Source organism: Physella acuta, unplaced genomic scaffold, assembly GCF_028476545.2.
Source record: "Physella acuta isolate Inbredline_101_S28 unplaced genomic scaffold, ASM2847654v3 ptg000596l, whole genome shotgun sequence".
NCBI classification, from domain to species: Eukaryota; Metazoa; Mollusca; class Gastropoda; family Physidae; genus Physella; species Physella acuta.
The window spans coordinates 390,674-413,923 of record NW_026732115.1 but is presented as its reverse complement, the minus strand read 5'-3'; the positions used below and the strand labels follow the sequence as shown (position 1 = coordinate 413,923).

At 37.9% G+C, this 23,250-nt stretch overlaps 1 protein-coding gene across 1 annotated transcript; it reads right to left on the bottom strand.

Annotated features, from left to right (window-relative positions):
* Positions 1-4,499: 4,499 nt before the first annotated feature.
* LOC131947507 (uncharacterized) lies at positions 4,500-13,140 on the bottom strand. Its single transcript, XM_059308724.1, has 4 exons — positions 13,092-13,140; positions 12,891-12,976; positions 4,920-5,118; positions 4,500-4,758 (listed from the first exon to the last, which is right to left on the bottom strand). Exons 1-4 carry the CDS (start codon positions 13,098-13,100, stop codon positions 4,618-4,620), a joined length of 435 nt encoding a protein of 144 aa, XP_059164707.1. The 5' UTR covers positions 13,101-13,140; the 3' UTR covers positions 4,500-4,617.
* Positions 13,141-23,250: the final 10,110 nt, after the last annotated feature.

The following is a 23,250-nucleotide window of genomic DNA, read 5'->3' as shown; positions in this document are numbered from 1 at the left end:
CCGTGTACCCCAAATCACCCTCGTACGAGGCAAATATATCCCTGTACTTATTCAGCAATTCATTTAATTTTGGGTCCTCAGTTTCCGGGAATGTATATGATCGGCCATCCTCTTTCTTCACCTCGGCCGTCACATTGACCGACCTAATTGTTACTTCATTACTGCTGGTATTGATCAGTTCGATGCACTGTGCCAACTTTTGTACCTCGACGTTCTGTGGTACTCCTACCAGAGTGTTAGGCGGTATAAAAATTTCCTCATCCAATACATTTGCCACTAACCCTAGAACCAGTCCATTTTCCGCTGATGTGTATGTCCGCAGTAACACGACGCCTGCCCTCAGTGCGGCGCCACATGGTTCTATCATCACATCACCATTCACGCTTCTATCACCAATTTGTAATGTGATTGCCTTGACCGTGTTTGCCGGGACTGATATCCTTCCTCTGGTCTTGGCAAACCTGGCCAACTTGGATCCCCGACCTGGTGTGGTCGATCCGACAATATTTGTAAGAAATTCTGGCAACTGGCCAAGAATATTCATGCCCAACAGGCAAGGTATATTTGACACATTTGTCTCTAGGTTGTGTTTCGTAACGAACACCCCAACCTGCTTCAACCTATGTCCCGCCACCACGACATCCGCCAGAAAATAACCACAGTATGGAATGGTTAATCCATTAGCTGCCGTTAGGCGCATGCATGTGTCAGACCTTAAACTATGGTCTTTTCCTTTCATCCATTTGGTGTAAAATTGTTCCGTAATTGTCGTCACCTGGGAGCCTGTATCCACAATTGCCTTCACCGCGATGTCCCCGGTGGTAATCATCATTTCGGGACAGACTACCATCATTTTGTTTCTTGGGCCATAACCTCGCCCCTCTGTAGCCTGACCCTGCCTTACATAAGGCGATCGTTTCCCCTGACAGTCCCGTGCCATATGTCCGGGTTGTGAGCAGGACAGGCAGATTGGTCGACCGTCAGCTGTCCACTGGAGTGATGGACCAGCAGGTCGCGGCTGTCCAACCTGTCTATGTTTTGTCCCGTTTTTGCCCTGATTCTCTGCTGTTGACCTGCTTTCTAACCTCTCCAATCGTTGGTCAACCTTATCCAGGTGGGCCAACAGTTGAGCCATCATGGTTTCCATCGTGCCGGTCCCTGTGGGTGGGGATTGTTTCTGTTCCGGCACAGAGACTTTGTCTACCGAACAGTTCGATTGGTCCTCATCCTCGGACCTGCGGATCGCTGAGTTCCTGACCTGAAGGAAGGTCAACTGTGGGTCTTTGTAGACCTCTTCTCTCAAATCTCTCCTTAAAATAGGGGTTGCTAGCCCCTCGATGAAATGGTCCCTCAGCAGGCGCACATCAATGTCGGGTGTTTTGCCCTTTACCGTATCAAAGGCCCTGTTCATTCGGTGTGAATACTCCATCACACTCTCCGCCATTCTCTGCTTTAAGCCTACGAAACCCGATAGCAGTTGCGATCCCGACCGTCTCTCCCCAAAGGTCTCCTCAATTAGATCTAGCACCTTATCTGGATCTGTTTGGAGGGCTTTATCGTGGCATTTGACCTCTGCCCTAACCGTCTCTCCTATACTGCTCATCAACAACCTTAATCTTTCCTCTGGTGACATGTATCTCGAGGCCCAGGCAGCCCTGACCTCTTCACTGAACCTGTTGGTTAAGGTTGGATCACCGTCCCCGTAAAATTTGTTGATGTGGGACTCATTGGGCAGGACCACAATATGGGTCGGCCTTTCGTCGAAATTCTGTCCTGGTCCATCTGGAGGCAAAGGGTCATCTTCACTGCTGTCTATCTCTGGGCTATCTTTATCTGGCTCAGACCGTTGGGCCAGCAGGAGTCTCTGTCCCTTTCCGATATCTAAAATACCACTCCCGCGTCTGCCACTCACACCAAGGAAAAATGTTGCAGCTATGCAGCAGATAGTGTTGCCCAAAAGGGAGATCATGACATATTTCCAGTGTCCAAGAGTTACGTCTATATCTTGGTTGCCATCTTTGCCTAGTATTTGTCCCACAACCAAATTGGAGATACCAATACCAATTATCTGGATGCTGGTGGTCAGTCCCATAGCTGTCCCCAGGGTAGTTGGTGCTACAACTAGGGGTATACTGGGCCACATGCTTGCAGCAGCAAAAGAGCATGCGACACCAAGCCAGAATGATAATGAAAGGTGTCTCATCTCTGTTCTTTTCAATTTCCTCGATTCTGATTTCAGTTTTCCCTTTTATATATTTCCTTCAAATAAAAAAAGACCTTTCTTACCGTGTATGTAAGAATACTTTTCCCTGTTCCTGAATGTCCGAATTCACACACACGAAACACAGTTATTAACTAGGTTGACTATGGGTGCCTAAAGCGGCTGGTCTAGTTGAATTCTTCTGCTCGACAACGCCAAATGTTACCGAGTCTATTTGCTTGTAGTGCCAAATGTTACCGATTTCACTGCTGACAGAGCCAAGTGTTACCGAGTGTATTTACTCGTGCTACCTTTGACCAGCACACAACATCGACCACAATATAGATACTCGGAAATGCAGGTTTACATTGATCTCTTTATTACATGAATCAATAGAAATGCTCCACATAACAATGCACCAATGTTCCATAAGAATACAATGAACCAACTGACCCCCACTGTCCTCACTAGTCCTAACATAACAGAATGCACGTGTCCATCGTTCCTATTCTCACGAATCACACACGTCTACACCGTTCAGTAACCAACTGGGTTCTGCCTCTCTCTACCAGTCGCCTTCCCATCATCCCCTCGTATACGTAATAATTACCATTTGTTGCATCAGAACTATTAACTGCGCAGCGGCCTGGTGTTCGTTATCAGTCCTGCAACTGTTGCATCAGACTGTAATACGTTCTTACAATAGTATGGTAACTACCCTAGTTACATATATATATATATATATATATATATATATATATATATATATATATATATATATATATATATATATATATATATATGTGTGTGTGTGTGTGTGTATGTGTGTGTGTGTGTGTGTGTGTGTGTGTGTGTGTGTGTGTGTGAACATGATAACTTGAGTACCGTTACAGCTAGGTTGATGAAATTTCAAATACAAGTATTATATAAAATTTGTAGTTCTGTATAAACTTTTCAGCGATTTCCGATACCGGAAGTGGAATTTATTCTACTTTTAGCTTTTCAAAAGCCTATAACTTGAGTACTATTTCAGAAAGTTAAACGAAATTTCACATATAAGTAAAAGATCTAACCCTCTGACTTCTATCAGATTTTGAGTAATTTCCGTTGACCGGAAGTAGTAATTTACGCTATTTCCGATTTCTAAAAAAAACGCATATGAATTTATAAAGTACTAATATATTCCGCACTATTATACACACATTGTTTGCCATTCACTTGGTGCGCAATTATTTTTTTTCTACAAGATTCTAATCTACTTTTAAAAATCATATCTATTTCCCGAGTTTAAGAGGATCACTCCCGGTTTATTTTACCAGAGTTTTATTTTAATATTTCTAAATGTGTAACTGATATCTAAACGGTAAAATATTATGTCATTTTTTTTCTAAACAATTGTTTTAAAACCGTTTTTAACACTCTCGTCGCTTTAAATTAATGTTACCTCTTTCATCTTCTCGTTTAGCCCATCTGATGACAATATCTTAAGTCTTTTAATCAATCTGTGCATTTAATATGGTGTTGTGTTTACTAATTATGTATAAAATTTGGTTATATTTTTTCTAATAGGTATTAGTAACCTATGTTATTTTTAATGTGTCGGACTTTTAGCTATTTATTTATTTCTTTGCTTTGTCACTAATATCGTTAAACCTGTAGTAAAGCACAATGCGTTTTGACCAATAACTAATTTATAAAACTTTCTTCTAAAAAATGTATACCATTAAAAATATATAGACCGATAATTCACGTGTAGCGGGTACCAACTGCTAGTTTAGTAATAAGAATCAATGTAAGCAGGCTGAATTCACGAAGTCAAAAATTTTTCGATGCGTGTGAGAAGAGAGTGTGACGTCACAAATTTCAACTTGACAACGTGACCGCTGGTACCGATACAACCGTCTGGATGTACCCAATACATAACAACCGGCAGCAGTAGGATAAATGTACCTATGCATATATGCTAAGCGCAAACTCGGTATGTCGCGCTTTCGCGACAGTCGGCGTTAAGGAGTTAAGAGAGGGAAAGTATGTAGCAAGCGGTTACATGGAGCAACGCCTAGCCGACAACGGCTGGTAATTATATAAAAGCTTGTTATTAACACGAAGTTTTTAATACATTTTTTAAAAATTGTATTTGTGTTGATATCGGATATAGTTTGAAACACACAACCTGAAAATTCTATTAGCCTTTTAATTTATGTTGATTAGTGTTGTTAAATTTAGTAAGGGATATAAAGAAAACGCAAGTCAATAATCAGTGTTACTATAAATTTATTTACTACAAAAAAATCTGCTTCAAAATTAGGAAGTATGTACTTCTTTACTATTTCATTATTTTCTAAAAAAAAAATGTATTGTAGTTGGGGTAAACAATTACAGACGATGTCACAGCCTCTGAATGCTCATTGCAATCATCATTTGGCACTAATATGTGGCTGCTCATTCACGTTGGTTTTGATACCTGTCACGTTTCCCATCACTTTGTAGTGGGTGATTTTTTCCACGTCTACGTTGTTTAGTGCAATCTTTCCCAGCGGTCTTTCGTCCACTTTGATCTAAGATTATTTTTTTAAAGTATAGGTCTTCAATTTGGAACCATAAAATGTTAAATAACTTTACTGTGATAAATATAACTGTAGTTATCGTTTATCAAGGATTACAAGAGCATAAAATGTTAAAATAGCATGCCGCAATTATTAAAAGTGGGTTCACTTACGAAGTAGCTTAGATTGTCAAATGTGATTTTCAATGTAAATTGGTTTTTCCCAAAAAGAAAATTGTCACCAATGAATGTCGGAGAGCCTGACGAGCTGGTTAAAATCACTGTATTCTTGTATCCGTCTTGATTATAGCAGACCTTGATAGTTAAAAAAGGCTTTGATGGGTTCGTTTTATCGCTCAGCTCGATGGAAAACCTTAAATAAAAAAAAGAAAATAACAATACATAAAGCATCCTTCAATTAATCAATTTGTATTATATGTTCACTCAAACGACAAATATAACTCATGTAGCTTAGTTTTGTTTTAATAATAATTTCAGACTACATATTATAATAGATCAAGGTATAATCTATAATATAAGCGGGCTGAGCGTGTGTCAGTCCTTCCTTCCTTCCTTCCTTCTGTCATCGCTATAGCTTTTGGAACCATAAAAGTAAACATTCGCACAACGCAGTGCTCTTCAGTGCACCGCAGTGTCTTATTATAAGTATTAGAGTAGAGTTTGTTTATATAGTGGCATAGAGCTATTTTATAATTTCCACCGTTTGTACAATTTTGCATAACGTAAAGATAATATTAAATACACGCACATTGCTAAAACATATTAAAAGGATCAATGTCAAATATAGTTTTCGTTGATATTCCTCGAAAAAGTGGATACATTTTTATAACATAATAACAGTACGGTAGAAAAATCAAATTAATTTAACTCTTTTTTTCTAATTTTGACAAGGGAGGTAATTTAAAAATAAATTTAACTCACGCTAAATAACAAAATTATTAAAATCTACGGAATGGCTAAAGTTAAATTAAATGTATGTAGTTTAATACATGTTGTACGTCGGCGGTTTACATTACACCACGGGGAAGGGGAGAAGAGAAATCTCGGCAGACATCAGTTAGAGCGTTGCGCCATTTTTAAAATTTTTATATTGTTTTAAAAATAAGTAAAATTAAATTTTAGAGAGGTTTATGAGTTACGATTTTGGTTGCTATATCAGCATAAAAAAACATCATAGATACAGCCGTTTGGATAATACAGTGATGTACGAGTGGTGCTTGCGGGTTGATGTGGCTTGGACAGGGGTCGGCAACCTGCGGCTCGCGAGCTGCATGCGGCTCTTTTGACGTCCAGATGCGGCTCTCCAGCTCCTTGCACACACATTAATAGTTATATAATTTCATTTTTACTGGACGGTGGGGTACGACTTTACCCTGGAAGATAAGCCTTATGAGAACCAAAGGATAGAAGCGTACGATGCAAGTTATTCAAACCGATACCCAAGCCAGTTAGTCGGCTTTTGCCGTGTTGAGGCCTGACTGGCTAATGGGAGACACCTCCTGAGCCGGTGATATCCGTAAAGAAAAAAAATTAAGAGCTTCTAAAGTGCGTTGAGATAGTCCTAGAATAATATTGTTTGAGTACTAATTTTTACTATTCTGCCAAAACATGTCTATGTTTTTATATGAATACATATTATTTCATATTTAAAGCTATTTATTTTAAATAACAAATCAAATTTATTTACCAAAATATTGAACTAAAAATTGTGACTCTTTAAAAACTGGGAAATTTTGTAAATTGTAACTTTTGGCTCTTGCGTATCAAAAGGTTGCCGACCCCTGGGCTAAGACAATGAAGTGTAGGGTAGCTCGAGGTTTGAGTTAGGTGTGGGTCGACACAGTGTTGAATTTTTTCCGATTGCTGTTCATGTGTCGTAAGGTCTATTTTATGGTGATCGGCGCTGTTATTTTAATGTATTGAATTCTCATTAATTAAACTATGTCTCTCTTAAAACCCTTCAAAAAAAAAAAAAAAAAAAAAAAACACAATGATTACAATTGCGCCATTTTTTTTACACACACCTTATAGAAAGATAATGATACAGTCAGCTGTTTATTCATTTTGCTTTATTTGCTTTAAGGGGATATGCAAATGTAGAACTATAGTATTTATTTATTTAGAGTGGCTTGCAGTTGAGACTAATATTGAAGCACACATGTTACTTTTTATTTGTATCAGACATTAAAAAGAATAATAGACTTTCTATAATTTAATAATAAAATCAAATTCATTCATGAAAAGTATATTTCTATATACGCGAACCTTTTAATTTAAAAGATGGTAAAAAGTTATCCCAACATTCTACTGAAAAAATACGTCACACTTTGTGCGATTATGACGTCAGATGTGCATAGCGTTCAGTAGCCAAGTACTATTGGTTTTACAATATTTAGAAGGTTGTCGTAATTCGTACCTTACTTATCATGATATAAATTAGATTTAGCTTTTAAAAAGTCGATTTTAATTTTAAAAAACCCACAAATGTACAGAATGAAGTAAACTGACCTTAAAGTATTTTTTATATCGTTTGTTTGTACAGTGTAAACGCTAGAGATGTTATTACTTGCTAATGTTCTAATCGGGAATTCCCAAACACCGCGCCTTTTAGTTTGGTGCAGTCAATGATAAACATGTTAGTTTTTAATGCAGCTACAAAAATGGTAAGATCAAGTTACACATATCAATAAAAGTGTCCATTTGTAGTTTTATATAAGAAAAGTATAGCGCACAAAAGCATTTAAACTTATTGTTAATACGCCTCTGAGTATTCTGCGTGTTATTTAACATACAAAGCCCTAACTAACATGCCGCCTAAACGACAGCAACCACCAACGGCATCAGAAATTGAAGCAAAAAAACAACGTAATACTGAAGCTCAGCGGCGCCGTAGAGCAGCCATGTCTGAACAACTGCTGCAAAAGCATAGGGAAACAGATACCGTTAGCCATCAACGACGCCGAGAAGCGATGGATGTAGAGCAGATACAACAACTACGTGAAGCAAATACAGTTAGCCATCAACGACGCCGAGAAGCGATGGATGTAGAGCAGATCCAACAACTACGTGAAGCAAATACAGTTAGCCATCAACGACGCCGCGAAGCGATGGATGTAGAGCAGATCCAACAACTACGTGAAGCAAATACAGTTAGCCATCAACGACGCCGCGAAGCGATGGATGTAGAGCAGATCCAACAACTACGTGAAACAAATGTTGTAGGTCAAAGACAACGCAGAAATAGAATGCAACACAATCAGATTTTGCAAGAGCGCAATGAAAACGCCGAAAGGCAAAGAGTTGTACGTCAACATAAAAAAGGACGTCTGAATAAATTTGTCAGATCCTGCAATACCGCTTTACTCTATGAAAACTTCGCAGAAGATGAAATTGAAGAAAGTTACCTCGGCGCAATGAGCATTAATTGTCCATTTTGCTATGCTAAGCATTTTAAAAATGAATGCTCATCCAATTGTTGCCACAAAGGGACCATTTTATTACCAGAAATAAAAATGCACCCTTACATTTCAAATTGTATGAGTGGATCGGATCCCAATTCCAAAAATTTTATGGAAAACATCAGATCGTACAATAGTGCAATGGCCTTTGCCTCGATGGGAGCACAAGTGGATGAAACAGTGACTAGACGTTCAGGTCCCTATTGCTACAGAATTCATGGGCAAATATATCACGCTACCTCTGCACTATACCCGCGTGAAGGCGAATCACCAAAATTTGCCCAATTGTACATTTTGGATTCGGCTCAAGCTTTAAAAGCGAGAATGTCTAATCCTGCAAACAGTGGATGTATGACTGAAGTTATGGAGAATCTCCAAAACCTTTTTTGTGAAATAAACCCGTTATCAAAGGAATATAATAACTTGATGACTTTTGAAAAAAATGAAATGCTCAGGGCAAATCGCGATAATCGAGCTCCCATCGAGTACAGCATGACTTTTTTGAAGGAAAGTGTTGTTCATAATGATGTGCACCCTGGCAGAAGCAAAGCTCCCACTGCTAGAGGAGAAATCGCCGCTGTTTTTCACAGTGCAGACGGTGCACCCCCCGAAAATCGAGACATTACTATTCATCCGAAAAACGGTAATTTACGAAACATATCAATCCTAAGCAGACTCTGCGATCCGATGTGCTACCCTGTGCTTTTTCCATACGGAGATTCAGGGTGGACCACAGACCTAAAAAAAAAACAAGGGTCAAGAAAATGTATCTCAACTACAGTGGTACTCCTACCATTTTGCCATTCGCGTTGGAAAGTTTAATCAGTTCCTCAACGCAGGAAAGTTAACTCACCAGTTTATGGTTGACGCATATTGTAAGACAGAGGCAAATCGGTTAAATTGGTTTCGTAAAAATCAAAACTCAATCCGAGCTGAAGACTACGATGTGCTTCACCGATTTGTCAACAACCAGAACCAGGATGATGTTACCAGATTTCCAGGGAAAAGAATCATTTTGCCTTCAACGTTTCAAGGCAGTCCCAGAAATATGACCCAGAACTATCAGGATGCTATGGCCATTGTAAGAAAATATGGTAAACCTGATTTGTTTGTGACAGTAACCTGCAACCCCAAATGGAGAGAAATAAAGGAAAGTTTACTAGCAGGCCAGCAGCCATGTGATAGGCCTGATTTGGTAGCTAGAGTTTTCGAAATGAAACTGAAATTGCTCTTAAATGATTTGACTAAATTCCATAGATTTGGACGTGTTAGAGCAATGCTTTACGTTATCGAATTTCAGAAACGGGGTCTACCACACGCGCACATATTGATGTTTATGGTGCCGGAAGACAAAGCCTGGGAAAATGAAAGAATAAATAAAATAGTTTGTGCAGAAATCCCAGATAAAGCTTCACACCCACGTCTACATGAAATAGTGGAAACCTGTATGATACACGGCCCATGTGGTCCGCTAAATCCAAAATCAACATGCATGGAAAATGGTAAATGCAGCAAAGAATACCCAAAAGCTTTCTGTGCAGAGACCAACAGCAATGTCAGGGGGTATCCGCAATATCAACGCCGTGACAATGGACATTTTGTTGAACGTGGTGGAAACAAATTGGACAACAGATGGGTGGTGCCATACAACCCATACCTGACTCTAAAATATAACGCCCACATAAATGTAGAGATATGCAGCTCAGTTCAAAGTGTTAAGTATTTGTTTAAATACGTTTACAAGGGACATGACTGTGCAAATATAACATTTCACACTGTGAACACAGAGCAAGAAACTGTCGTGGAATGGGACGAGGTTAAACATTATTTGGAGACTCGATATGTAAGTGCACCTGAAGCATGTTGGAGGCTCAGGGAATATAAAATGCACCACCAAACTCATCATGTGGAAAGGTTAAATGTCCACCTTGAGGACAAACAAACAATATGCTTTATTCCAGGCAAGGAGGCTGAAGCTGTGCAACAGAAAGCCACAAAGTCCAAGCTTCTGGCTTGGTTTAAGCTCAATCAGGAAGATCCAAATGCCCGAGATTATTTATATATTGAAATCCCCGAACACTATACATGGGATGACAAAAACTCCAAATGGAAACCGCGTCTTAGGGGACACGAAACAACAATTGGAAGAATGTATTCAATAAGCCCCACAGATAGAGAAAAATGGTTTCTCCGTATTCTTCTTCTTAATGTTAAAGGTGCCACATCTTACACTGACCTCAGAAAGGTTGAAAGAAATTCTACCCCATTTGCATCCTTTCAGGAAGCATGCATTGCAAGGGGTTTGACCGATGATGACTCCGAATGGGATGCATGCCTAACAGAAGCTGCAATCCATCAAATGCCAGTGCAACTGAGGCAGTTGTTTGCTTTTATTTGTCTCATGTGTGAGCCTTCAGATGCAGCAGCATTATTTGACAGACATTCAAAATCACTGATGGAAGACTTTCAAAGACAATTTCCTGATGGAGATCGAGCTTTATTTTTAACACTGAAAGATATTGAATCTGTCTTTCTGACTCATAGAAAGTCATTGGCAGATTTTCGCCTAGACCTCCCAGCCGACAGATATGCAGAGCCTGTTCATCCTGGGAAAAAATTTGATCCAGTGACTGAAGGGACATTGTTTGAAGAAAAGTTTCGCATGCTTAACTCTGGACAAAGAAAGGCTTTCGACATAATCAGGGCAGCCATTGAAAACCCTGACTTACCCAACCGTCTCTTCTTTATTGATGGACCAGGAGGAAGTGGTAAAACGTTCCTATACAACACAATCATGCACTACGTACGCAGCAAAAAGGAATTGGTCTTGCCATGTGCATTTACGGGCATAGCAGCAACTTTACTTGAGGGAGGCATAACATCACACAGCCGTTTTAAGCTGCCTATTCCAATAAATGAAACATCCACATGTAATGTGCGACACGGGACAAATACGGCGAACGAGCTTAAAAAGGCCAAAGTGATAATCTGGGATGAAGCTTCAATGGTCCCAGCACATGGAGTTGATGCAGTTGACTCACTTTTTAAAGAGCTTTTAGCTGAAAACCCACACGTTCCTTCTAGGAAACCGTTTGGGGGTGCTGTTTTTCTATTCGGTGGCGATTTTCGACAAATTCTCCCTGTTGTTCCACATGGCAGTAGAACTGAAATAGTTTCCTCATGCATGAAGAACAGCAAATGTTGGAATCACATTCAGGTCTTAAAGTTAGACCAAAACATGCGTGCTAATGACCAGAACGATCTGTTACAAACCCGGGATTTTTCAGAATGGCTTTTAAAACTTGGTGATGGAAAACTACAAGAGCCGGGACTAGAGGAAGACATCTTTGAAGTTCCACCAGTCTGCATCGAAAACGGGTGTATTGTAGATGCCGTCTTTCCTGGGGTCATCGTACCAGGTGATGAAAGCATTGCTAACCGGGCCATCCTAACACCAAAAAACCAGGAATCTATCGAACTAAATGAAATGATTCTAACAAGAGTTCAATCGGAATTAAAATGCTATCAGAGTATCGATTCCATTCAGCAAGACAGTACAAATGCAGAGGAGGCAGCAAACTATCCATTGGAGTTTTTGAACAGTCTAACACCTGGAGGTATGCCACCTCATAGACTTAATTTGAAAGTTGGGTCAGTTGTTATGTTGCTCCGAAACCTTGATTCCACCAGAGGCCTTTGCAATGGCACCAGAATGGTCGTCAAGCAGCTAATGTCAAAAGTCATAGACTGCGAAATAATGATCGGGTCGTTTAAAGGCACGAGAGTGTTCATACCAAGAGTTATTCTTTCGCCCAGTGACTCCAACCTTCCCTTCACGTTAAGAAGGAAACAGTTTCCATTGAGACTTGCTTTTGCCATGACGATAAATAAAAGCCAAGGACAAACAATGGATACTGTAGGCATTTATTTGCCTTCACCAGTTTTTAGTCATGGGCAACTCTATGTAGCATTCTCAAGATCCAGGTCATTTCAGAGAATCAAAGTAAAAGTAATAGGAACTAAACAGCAAGGCAATTTAAAGAAAGATCACAGAATTTACACCAAAAATGTGGTCTATAAAGAAGTTTTTGCCAATTAGTTAAACTTCATAGCCAGCCGTGGCTTTATCAAACAAACGGCCATGTATTCCAACAAGGAACGCATGCGTGGGGCAGCACATGGAAGGGGGTCCACGTCCCTTGCCCTGGGTGAAAACTATTTACTTTTTGTTTTCAGCTAACGCTTCCATAAAAAAATATTCCCACCAGCCTGGGGGTAGGAACATAGCATGCTACGGCTGATCCTCATTTGAACTGTTCTATTCATTAGAAAACTATACATTTCAACTTCTTAGCGAATCATGGTTACTTTGTAAGGTAATCTGTTAACCAACAATTGTTCTATAAGGTTATATTTTTTTCGGTTTAGTTACATGATTTTAATTTTGTTCTATTCCTAAATTTGTACATTTAAAAAAGTTTAACCGTGGCGAAGCACGGGTATGCAGCTAGTAATTATGTACTGATAGTATCACTAGGCAATGTTTAAAACTGTTGAGAAAATTTATTGAACAAATATTTGTTCTGTATGCTTACCTTTATTTCTTTGTATTCATATTGTTTCGTATTGTATGCACAGTAGACAACCTACTCAAAATGGTACTTACCAATTAGGATCTTTTTCAGGTGTAGCGATGAAAGAAATTTCAGAACTTTTTTTTATATTAACAAAATCACCTTCATTGCCATTTTGCTGAAGTATTGTTTGAGGAAAAAAAATCGATTTTAATAATATATTTCTTTCAATATTTCCTTTTAAATTAACTAACCGAACCGTATTTGATAAAAAAACAAACATCTAAACTCACCTGACTCATGTTGATGTTTATAGAACTTTGGTCGGTTGTAAGTAGACGGCGGTGGTCGCAGATGTCTGCGAGAAAAGATCCACGACCTCTTATATAGAAAAGAATTGCCCAGGATGTGCTTGTATTGACCAATCAAAATTTAGTCTCTATGCTATTGGCCGCGTAACTGGAACCATCTCGTGCGTTGAATTCTTAGAAAAGGTGTGATTTTCGGCTAATTAGCATTTGAGTTTTTTATGTATATAAATAATGCCAGCACTAAATAATTTGAACTATAGTTTTTCGGGCGCTAGTTTGTCTACTACCGCCAGATTGCGGGTACGTTGATAACCCTCCGAAAGGGGCGCTGCGTGCCACCCTGCTTCAATTTACTCATGGATTGTAGTGGCCCACCGTTTCCCTAGTAAATGTAACTCAGGACCGCCTGTACGATCACTTTAAACGTTTAGCCAGGCAGATTTGCAGCAGTGTACTCAACAGCTTCTCGACTTTACATGGCGATTGGATGAGTGGTGTGGTAAAGCAAAAACTTTAATTGCCCTGTTAAACTACCAAAAGGAGCATCAGGCATAGCCCCTGTTTCATTTTAGTCATTGATTTAGTAGCCAATCGTACCCCTAATGTTGGGCGTTCTTTATAACGAATGAACAGAGGCGTCGCAAGTGGAGGGCGGGGAATGCGGACCGCACCGGGTGACACCATTTAGGGGGTGGTGATACAAAGACACAAAAACTGAAAAAAATATAGAAATAAACCGGGAGTGATCTCCCCTAAACTTTCTCGAATATTCTTATATAAAAAACAGGGGATGGTAACTCGGGATATAGTTATGATTTTTAATCCATTTTAAATATTTCAACTTTTTAAAATAGAATAGAATCTCATAAAATAAGAATTGCGTACCAAGCGAACGCCGAATAAAGATGTGTATAATAGTGCGGAATATTATTAGTACTTTATAAATTCACATGCGTTTTTTGAGAAATCGGAAATAGCGTAAATTAGTACTTCCAATCAACGGAAATTACTCAACATTTGACAGAAGGTAGAGATATAGATCTTTTACATACATGTGAAATTTCATTTTTCTATCTAAAATAGTACTCAAGTTATAAGCTATTGAAAAATTCAAAGTAGAAAATGTATCACTTCCGGTTATCGGAAATCGCTCAAAAGTTGATACGGATCTACGATTTTGATAAAATACTTATATATAAAATTTCATCAACCTAGCTGTAACGGTACTCAAGTTATCATGTTTACACACACACAGACACACACACACACACACACCTACACACACACACAGACATACGGACAATAATGCAAAATTATGTTTTTCCGTATTAGTGAGGTGTAAAACGTCGAGATTTGTAAAAATCTCTAAAAATCTCGATTTTTTATTTTTTGCACGATTACAAGACTTTTTCTTTACTTCGTATATACGAGAAAGTAAAAAGATATTTGTGTATTTATATTCCTACTAGGCATGCTGCCCAGCTTTGCTTAGGCTTTCGAAAACATTGAGAATTTGAATGCTTAATTAATTCGCCCGAGGGTCGGTCTACGACCCCAGGAGTTATAAAGAGGTTCCTCCGTGGACATTTTTTTTCGATTTATAGCTCATATAAGGCGCCGGTCAGTCGAGGTTAGTTTTGACCCCATCATCGTAGACTTTTCGGCCAACCGGCCCCCGTGTTCTGTCGCCCCTAGGCAAGATCCTGCCAAATTTGAAGCGCCTGCGGCGCCGGGAAGTGCCCTATTGGGCACCCGACAACTTTGCTTTATCTAATATATAAAGCTCAGTTCTGTAACGTGTGGCAAAAAAGTTTGTCGTTGACAGTTCTATGGATTTAAGTGTTAGATTTTTTATCGTGCTCACAGTCTAAATTTACGAGTCAAAAAATTACCATTGAAAGTCTTTAAAAACAATTTTCATTCTATTTACTTAGAAGAATAATTTTCAATTATGAACGCGACATAAAATTTTTAAAAAGTGTATCGACGTTTATAAAATTTCTAAAATTGTGTCGGAAATGTATTGACTGCACAGTTACTTCCCTTTAATAAAAAAAATTCTTAAGAAGAAAGAATTTACATTTTATTACTTTGTTTTTGGTGTTAAGAAAAAAATAATAATTACATAATTAGCGGGGATTGATTAAGTGCAATGTCGTTAGGTATTTTTAACACTGCCTTTTATTTATTCTATACACTGAACATACTGTTCAATATTTTTTTTTTAAATCAATAACATTTAATAAGCCAGGTCCTACAAATCCTATATGTTTATTTCTTTCCATTTACGGATAAGCTTGGAGTATTATCATTTTTGTTCACTAAATTGAAACAGGCGCGTCCGCCGGCGCCCTTGCACGGTTCGATTTGGCACCCTGGGCTATCATGTGAGCGCTATGCTGCATAGTTTTGTTTTTAACAGTGCGATAGACTATGGGTAAGAAAGGTTACTATAGTCTTTAAGTGAATCAAATCCGGGCGTCCTCCGGCACCCCGACAGGGTGCTATTTGGCGCCCCGGGCCTTCCGGTGTACGCTATGGTATATACGTTCGCGTGAGTTCCAAAGACTATGAATAAGTTATGTACTATAGTCGTTTACTAAGTTCAATCAGGCGGTGACGTCATGGTGCGTCCTCTGGCGCCCAGACAGGGTGCTATTTGGGGTCCCGGGCCTCCCGTGTTCGGTTTCGCGCCTACGTTCATTAAAGTGAGTGCAAAAGACTATGAATAAGTTGGGGTACTATAGTCGTTTATTAAGCTGAAACAGGCGATTCCGCCCCGGGCTAGACTCTGAGCACTGTGCGTTCATGTTCGCGTTAGTGTTTTCTTTGTGTTTAGGTTGGGTTTGCGTTAGTGGTTGCGTTTTGATTTGGTTCGTTTTTGTTCTTTCTTTTTTCGTTTTCGTTTGTGTTTTATTTTCTTTGCGTTTGTGTTTGTATTTGTGTTTGTGGTTGGTTTTGCGTTTGTATTTGGTTTGTTTTCGTTTGTTTTTTCGTTTGTGTTTTTTTCTTTGGGTTTGTGGTTGGTTTTGCATTTGGATTTGGTTTGTTTTCGTTTGCTTTTTCGTTTGTTTTTTTCTTTGTGTTCGTATTGGTGTTTGTGGTTGTGGTTGGGTTAGTTGTTAGGTTTTTGTTTTCGTTTGTATTTGTAATTGTGTTAGCGTTATGTTTGCGTTTTGTTGTTTTGGTTTTGGTTTGGGTGTGCAATGCCGGGTTTATGATGATTACTAAACACACAGGTAATGGTCTTTAACAGAAAGGTTTTTCACAGAAGCCAGAGCAGGGCCTGGCCGGGACGGCTAGTATATTATAGAGATTAGCAAATTGCATATATAAACAAAGATTTCAATAAAGTAATTAAGGCCTGAAATACTTTAGTATAGAAATGTATTATTTGAATAGATGAATCTAGAATATCTAGATCTAGAATCCAAATAAATAAAATAAATTTTATGAGTTTAGGCCGGAAAAATTCTATTGTATACATTTCATAGTGTACGTAGATCTAAATCAAATTTGAATGAAATAGTTCATTTCTTTTTATTCTAAACACGGCAGATGACGTCATTAGTTAATGTATAAGCATTAGTGACGTCACAGTATTATGCGTTCTTTTTCACATTTATTAATGCTTTTCCGGTTGCATAAATAATACTGTTTCTCTACATTCGAATAAGCCTTTAATTTTTATTTTTCTTCTTTAAATAAAATTGTGGTTATACATTTAAAACATCTAACATATTATTTTCAACAAAAGTCCGTATAAAGTTCTCCATATATCGCTGCCGTTTCTGACGTGATGTCCGGCGAAAATATTTTGCGGACAGACAGAGAGAGAGAGAGAGAGAGAGAGAGAGAGAGAGAGAGAGAGAGAGAGAGAGAGAGAGAGAGAAGTGCGCACATGGGGAATTATATATTAGGATTGCGATAAGTAATACTAGTTGGTATACTTCTAAAGCGTAAACAACTACTATTAATGGACAGTTGATAGGATATAAGTCCATGTATTGTGGTTTAAAAAATTTTAAGAACCACTGTCTCGGTGCAACGAGGTATAACAACATAAGATCACATGACTAGTCATTGGTAAACAATCTATGCTAAGAATGTTTCTGAGAAAGATTTTTGACACTGTGTATCACCGCTATTAAGAATTCGTGTTTTTTTTCTTAATTGCGCAATGTTTTGTTTGATCATGCGCTAAAAATGTGTATATTAATAATAATATCCCTCGTGACAGGGCTAAATGTATTCCAGTAGACATGACTTTCTATAAAATCTTTACCAGCCAGAGTCGTTATACTTGTAACGAATAAAAATCTTAACAATGGAACATAATCTGTTTTGTTTGGCATACATCATTAGCACAACGAAAGATTAGGTCACATGAATATTTTTAGAAACATTTAGTTATAAAATCTTACTTCATAAATTTCCTGCTTCTATTATCTCTGAAAGCTGTGGGGAAAATGTGCATTACATCTAGTGTCTGTGTTGGGGGATGGTATAGTGTAAAATAGTGTTTCTTATTTTGTCTTAGCGTAAGAAGATGATTTGGTTTTGGTTTGAGAAGATTTGGGATCTAAAGAGTCAGAGGATGAGACATCGGGGCCGAATGTGGGTTATTAGAGGTGGGCTGAAGGTGGCGTCTTTGGAAAGAGCAACGTTTTGGCCTGTGAAATGTTGGGGGGGGGGGGGTAGGTTTGGGAATGTACATATTCCTGTGATGTAATGGTCGCTTGTTTCAAAAGAATATGCTTCGTAGAATTAATTGTGGTGTAATCTTGTTATTTAAAATCGGACTATCTGTATGTAGCCTATCAGAATATAGGCCTACATCTAAAAGCGTGAACCGATTTTTCTAATGCTTAGAATATGTTTTAGTTTAAACCTAGTTTATTAGAGACTTCTGTTTTGTTTGTTCGGCGTTTTCTTCCGACTTTATTTGTATATTTTTTCTTTTGTGGTTGCTACACAAAATGTCGCAATTTGCTAGAAACTGCATTACTTTGTTCATAACTTGCAGATTCGCTATTTTATTTGCCACTTTGTCGTTTCTAGAACACTGCGGGGAGATAAAGTGAGTTCTTGTTGCTCACTACAAATGTTTGGTGCTACTAACTTTTTTACTTTTGGAATCTTATTGAATATAGATTATAATTTTTCTTTCAATAAATTATAACAGTCCAGTTCCAGGTTATAGCATCATTAAAAGATTGAAACGATGGCACGTTGAAACGATGACAAAAGTTACGGTATAGTTTTATTATTAAAACTATCATATTTTGATATTTAACCTGACCGTGAATTAATCACAGTACAAAACACTTTTAATTAAAATTGGCCGAATGGTAGAGCGTTCGACTGTTTACCCGTAAGTCTCGAGTTCGGATCCCGTGAACGCCCGAGTCCAGCCAGATACTTTACTCACGTTAAGGAAAGTAAACAAGCCAAACTAAATCGGCTGTCTGAAGAAGCCTCCAAAGTTGGACTACAAATCAATAAAAATAAAACAGAGGTCATCAGAATCAATAACAGCCAGGACCTGTCCATACAGCTAAATGGAGAAGATTTACGAGAAACAAACACATTCACATATCTGGGAAGCGTGATCAATAAGGACGGGGGAGCAGACGAGGACATAAAATGCCGTATCAACAAGGCTAGATGTGCCTTCAACTCACTCCGGAGCAAAATGGGGATTTTCAACACAAATGTCAAGGCAGTGCTGCTCTATAACTCGGAGACTTGGAGGGTTACGAAGACAAATACTGATAGGCTAAAGGCATTCGTAAACAAATGCTTACGACATATACTTAAAATAAGATGGCCAGACAAAATATCAAACAAAGACCTGTGGCAAATTTTAAAGCAACAGCCAATAGAGAAAGATACCAAGGCCCGTAAATGTGGATGGATCGGACACACGTTAAGAAAAGAAAAAGAAAACATCGCAAAACAAGCTATGGACTGGAATCCCCAGGGAAAAAGGAGGGTGGGCCGGCCGAGAAAAAAAAAGAAGAGAACGGTTGAAGAAGAGGCGAAAACAGCTGGGCTCACATGGGCACAGATTAAGGGAGCAGCCCAAAACCGAGTCTGCTAGAGATGTGTGATTGCAGCCCTTTGCTCCCCAGAGGCCACAAAGGAATAATGATGATGAAGGAAAGTAAAGGCGGCTGTGGGTGGTGCTCATCACACTATTCCTTAATAGGCTGAGTTCACAGAAACAGATGAACTCTACTATACCATGTACGTGGACCGTAAGGTTTGAACGGGTAATTTGTCATTGACAACATTATGATACAGCGTAACAAAGATGTTCATGTCGATAATATTGACGTAAGGATATATTCAAATTAGGAGTAGTTGCTTTTTATATTAGCCTCATAACACAATGTCAAAAAATACATAGAGGCTAATTTAGGCCAAATATTTATTTTTTTTCTTTCTCGTACATAGTGAATATAGAAAGTATTGTAATCGTGCACACAATCGAAATTGAGATTTTCACCAATTTTTACGTTTTACACCTCCCTGAGTCTACAAACTTAGTTTTGCAATTGTGTCCGTGTGTCCGTGTGTGTTTGTGTGTCTGTGTGTGTCTGTATGTCTGTCTGTGTTTCTGTGTGTATTTGTGCCTGTGTGCTGTGCATCTGTGTGTCTGTAAACACGATAACTTAAGTACCGTTACAACTAGGTTGACGAAATTTCATATATAAAACAAACTTTTAGTTCTGTATCAACTTCTCAGCGATTTCCGGGAACCGAAAGTGGCACTGATTATACTTTCGGTTTTTCAAAAACCTATACCTTGAGTGCTGTTTCGGTTATGTATACGTAAAATACATTTGTTTCTGTCAAAAGTTGAGTAATTTCCGATTACCGGAAGTGGTACTTTACTCTATTTCCGATTTCTCAAAAACAGATAAGAAATTATTTTTAACTTGATTCCTCTGCCTATTTATTTCAAACTTTTCATGTATGTCAAGACTCGAAGACAATGTATTGTGGCATAAAATGCTACTTAATTAGATGATTAATTAACTCTTTGAAAATTAATCAAGGTTTTCGTTATAATGTTCCGCACTATTATACACACATTGTTTGCTGTTTATTTGGCGCGCAATTCTTTTTTTACGCGACTCTATTTTATTTAAAATTCGTGTATTTAAAAGAAATCGGTCCGGTAGATGTGGCAGAAGTTTCCTATTTCGCCTCATGAGGAGCGACAGACAACATCATTAAGTACGACAGAAAAAGCAAGTTAAATGAAAGCTTTAAAAAAATAAAGAAATATATTAGATTTTCAGCAATTTTTTAAGAACCACTGAGTAGATGCGTGGGCTAGAGAGATACGAGAATTTTAGCTACCCTCTGACGGAAATGTTTATGAGAACATTGCGAAATGCTGATATATTTTCACTGCATCAAGCTTTCCTTTTCTTTAGCTTATTTCGCAATATATCCACGCCTTGTCATGCGTTTTATGAATGCTTTTTGAACGTGAATATGTTTAACAGGCGATAGTTACCAGAGCGGGGAAGGAAAGGGGTACGTCTACCGCACCTCTCGCCCGAACAATATATATATATATATATACACACACAAACTTTCTCGAATATTCTTATATAAAACAACAGGGGATGGTAACTGGGGATATAGTTATGATTTTTAATCCATTTTAAATACTCAAACTTTTTAAAATAGAATATAATCTCGAAGAAAAAAGAATTGCACATCAAGTGAACGCTAAATAAAGATGTGCATAACAGTGCGCAATATTATTAGTACTTTAAAAATTTACATTAGTTTTTTGAGAAATCGGAAGTAGCGTAAATTACTACTTCCAGTCAACGGAAATTACTCAAAATTTAACAGAAGGTAGAGAATTAGATCTTTTACTTACAATGTGTACGTCCACATGCGAAATGAAACCACAAGATACTTACATTTGATAATTTTAAAAATAAATTTAAAAAATGCATGTAAAATATAGACTAAAACGGCAGTTCTCGCTGTAAATGAATCAGAAATGTAGCTGTGTACCGCCCGCCTAAGAAAAAAAAAGGGAATTTTTTGTAAGCGTGAGGGGATGGGGCAGTGACCGCAACAATTTTCTAAAACAATTCATTGTATTTCAAGTTTATTTTTAAACATTTCAAATAATTGTAACCAAATCATAGTAAGCCTACATCATTATTTTGTGTCAAAGCCTACGATGATGATAATCCAGGCATTTTTTTTTCAAGTAAAAAACTCAAGGTAACCACATTATACACTTAGATATTTAAATATCAGCGCGTGTATAATGTGCTAGCTTGGTCAGGTGTGTAGGGCTAACGATCAGCGCGACCTCAAAAAAGGGGGAGAGGCGATTTGTTATGGAAACACATGCAGCGTAAAGTTGAGTTAAAGTAATATAATGACGTCACGTTGATTAGCTGAATTTACCCGAACCCATATAGCCGTTGATAGCTAGACAGCCACAAATGACAGTAAAACGTTTGGTCTACAGCATCTTCATTAAAAAAATAATGACTGCCTGCTATCTCTGTCTCTTTATGAAGAATAGTGGGTAAACAAAAAGCCTTTAAAATCGAGAGGCAGGGTACACAGCGAACATGTGCGATCACTCTTTCAATAAAGAACGATTTTAGATATTCTTAGCACATTCCACGGTAAGTTTACATGCCGTAGACTTACGGAAATCTTGGAAAAGTTTAATTCCAAATTATTATTTAGACCTAGTAATAGATGTTACCGAAAATATCAAATCCCTATATTATATTATTAATTAATGTACACATTGCATGTAAATGAATTAGTAAGTTTGCAGCATGTTTTGAGAGGTCTACCATAATGTTAGGGCGTCTTCAAAAGTGGGGGGGGGGGGAGGGGATCTAAAATTCCAAATGTTTGTGGACGTTATAAATAGATGACCCCTTAGTATAAAAAATTAAAAAATCAAACAACTTTTGCGTTGCGCAGTGGCGGAACTAGAAAAAAAAAAGAGCCACTCCGAAAAAAATATTTTTTGGCCCCCTCCCCCCTATATATTAAAACAAATTACATCTCATGTGTGTGAGTGCATTAGTCTGTTTTGAAAATCTGTTTTATTTTATGTCTGCCGAAATTTTCTTAAACTCTAAGTCGATCAAAAGAATATAAAACATCAAAGCTTTGTATATGTAATGGTTTCTCGTGCTGTGTTTATTTTTATGTCTTTTTGTATTTATATCATTAATTTGAAATACTTTTCCTCTTATTAATATGTCATTCTTTAGCATGTATTTAAAAAATAATAATTAAGAGAAGTAATTGCTTTTCAATTGTTTAGTGTAAATCTATTAAAAGGAGCTTATGATCACCCGTATTTGACTAATTAAAAATAAGTCATGGAAGTGGTTTAAACATTTGCCTATCTTTCACAATGGTTTAAAAACAAAGGGGAAAAAGAATAATTATACAAGAGCGTGGGATGGTGTCTATAGAATAAAGATATTCCAACCGCAGCTACAGTATTCTTTTTAACAAAACAACCATCAAGTCCAAAATTAAAGAAAATTAGTTTTTTTAAATATAAAAAAAAAATTGATTATGGTCGGCTGTGGGCCCCTAAACGGCGTGCCTTCCCCCCCCCCCCCCCCCCGCCCCCAGCGTTGCGGGATCTGGCGGCACTGTAGTTCCGCCCCTGCTTTGCAGTTTATTCTTGGTTGGACAAATACTGTAAGTTTACAGCCACATATCTACTCCGCAACTTATTTAATGACGTCAGATCAAACAGTTAGAGATGATTATTGTTAACAAAATTTATCTATCATGTTTCTGAGAAAGTGTTTTAGTACTTGATATCACAAAGATAAAAAAATATTTTTCTCTATAGCGCAATAATTTTTTTTCTGCTTTGGTGCGTTAAAGTGATTTACATAACATTTTTCAGAAGTTGGGTTTTTTATCTGGCGGAATGCCAGTGCTTCCATTTTTTCTTTAAAAAACAAATGTTTGGAAGGACAGCGAGCCTTTATTAAAGTTATATCATTATACAATTTCAACATTCATCAAATATAACTATTTTTCCACCCAATCTAATACCAATCCCTAACTATAATCAGAGGCGTAGCGACCCCTCCCGTCGCCCGGG

Bases quoted from the DNA above. Each gene is read 5' to 3' on its own strand.
- LOC131947507 (XM_059308724.1), bottom strand. The intron at 5,119-12,890 runs GTAAGTACCATT...TTTTTATTTAAG, and splicing joins CCTGAAAAAGATCCTAATTG to GTTTTCCATCGAGCTGAGCG. The intron at 4,759-4,919 runs GTAAGTGAACCC...AAATAATCTTAG, and splicing joins TTGACAATCTAAGCTACTTC to ATCAAAGTGGACGAAAGACC.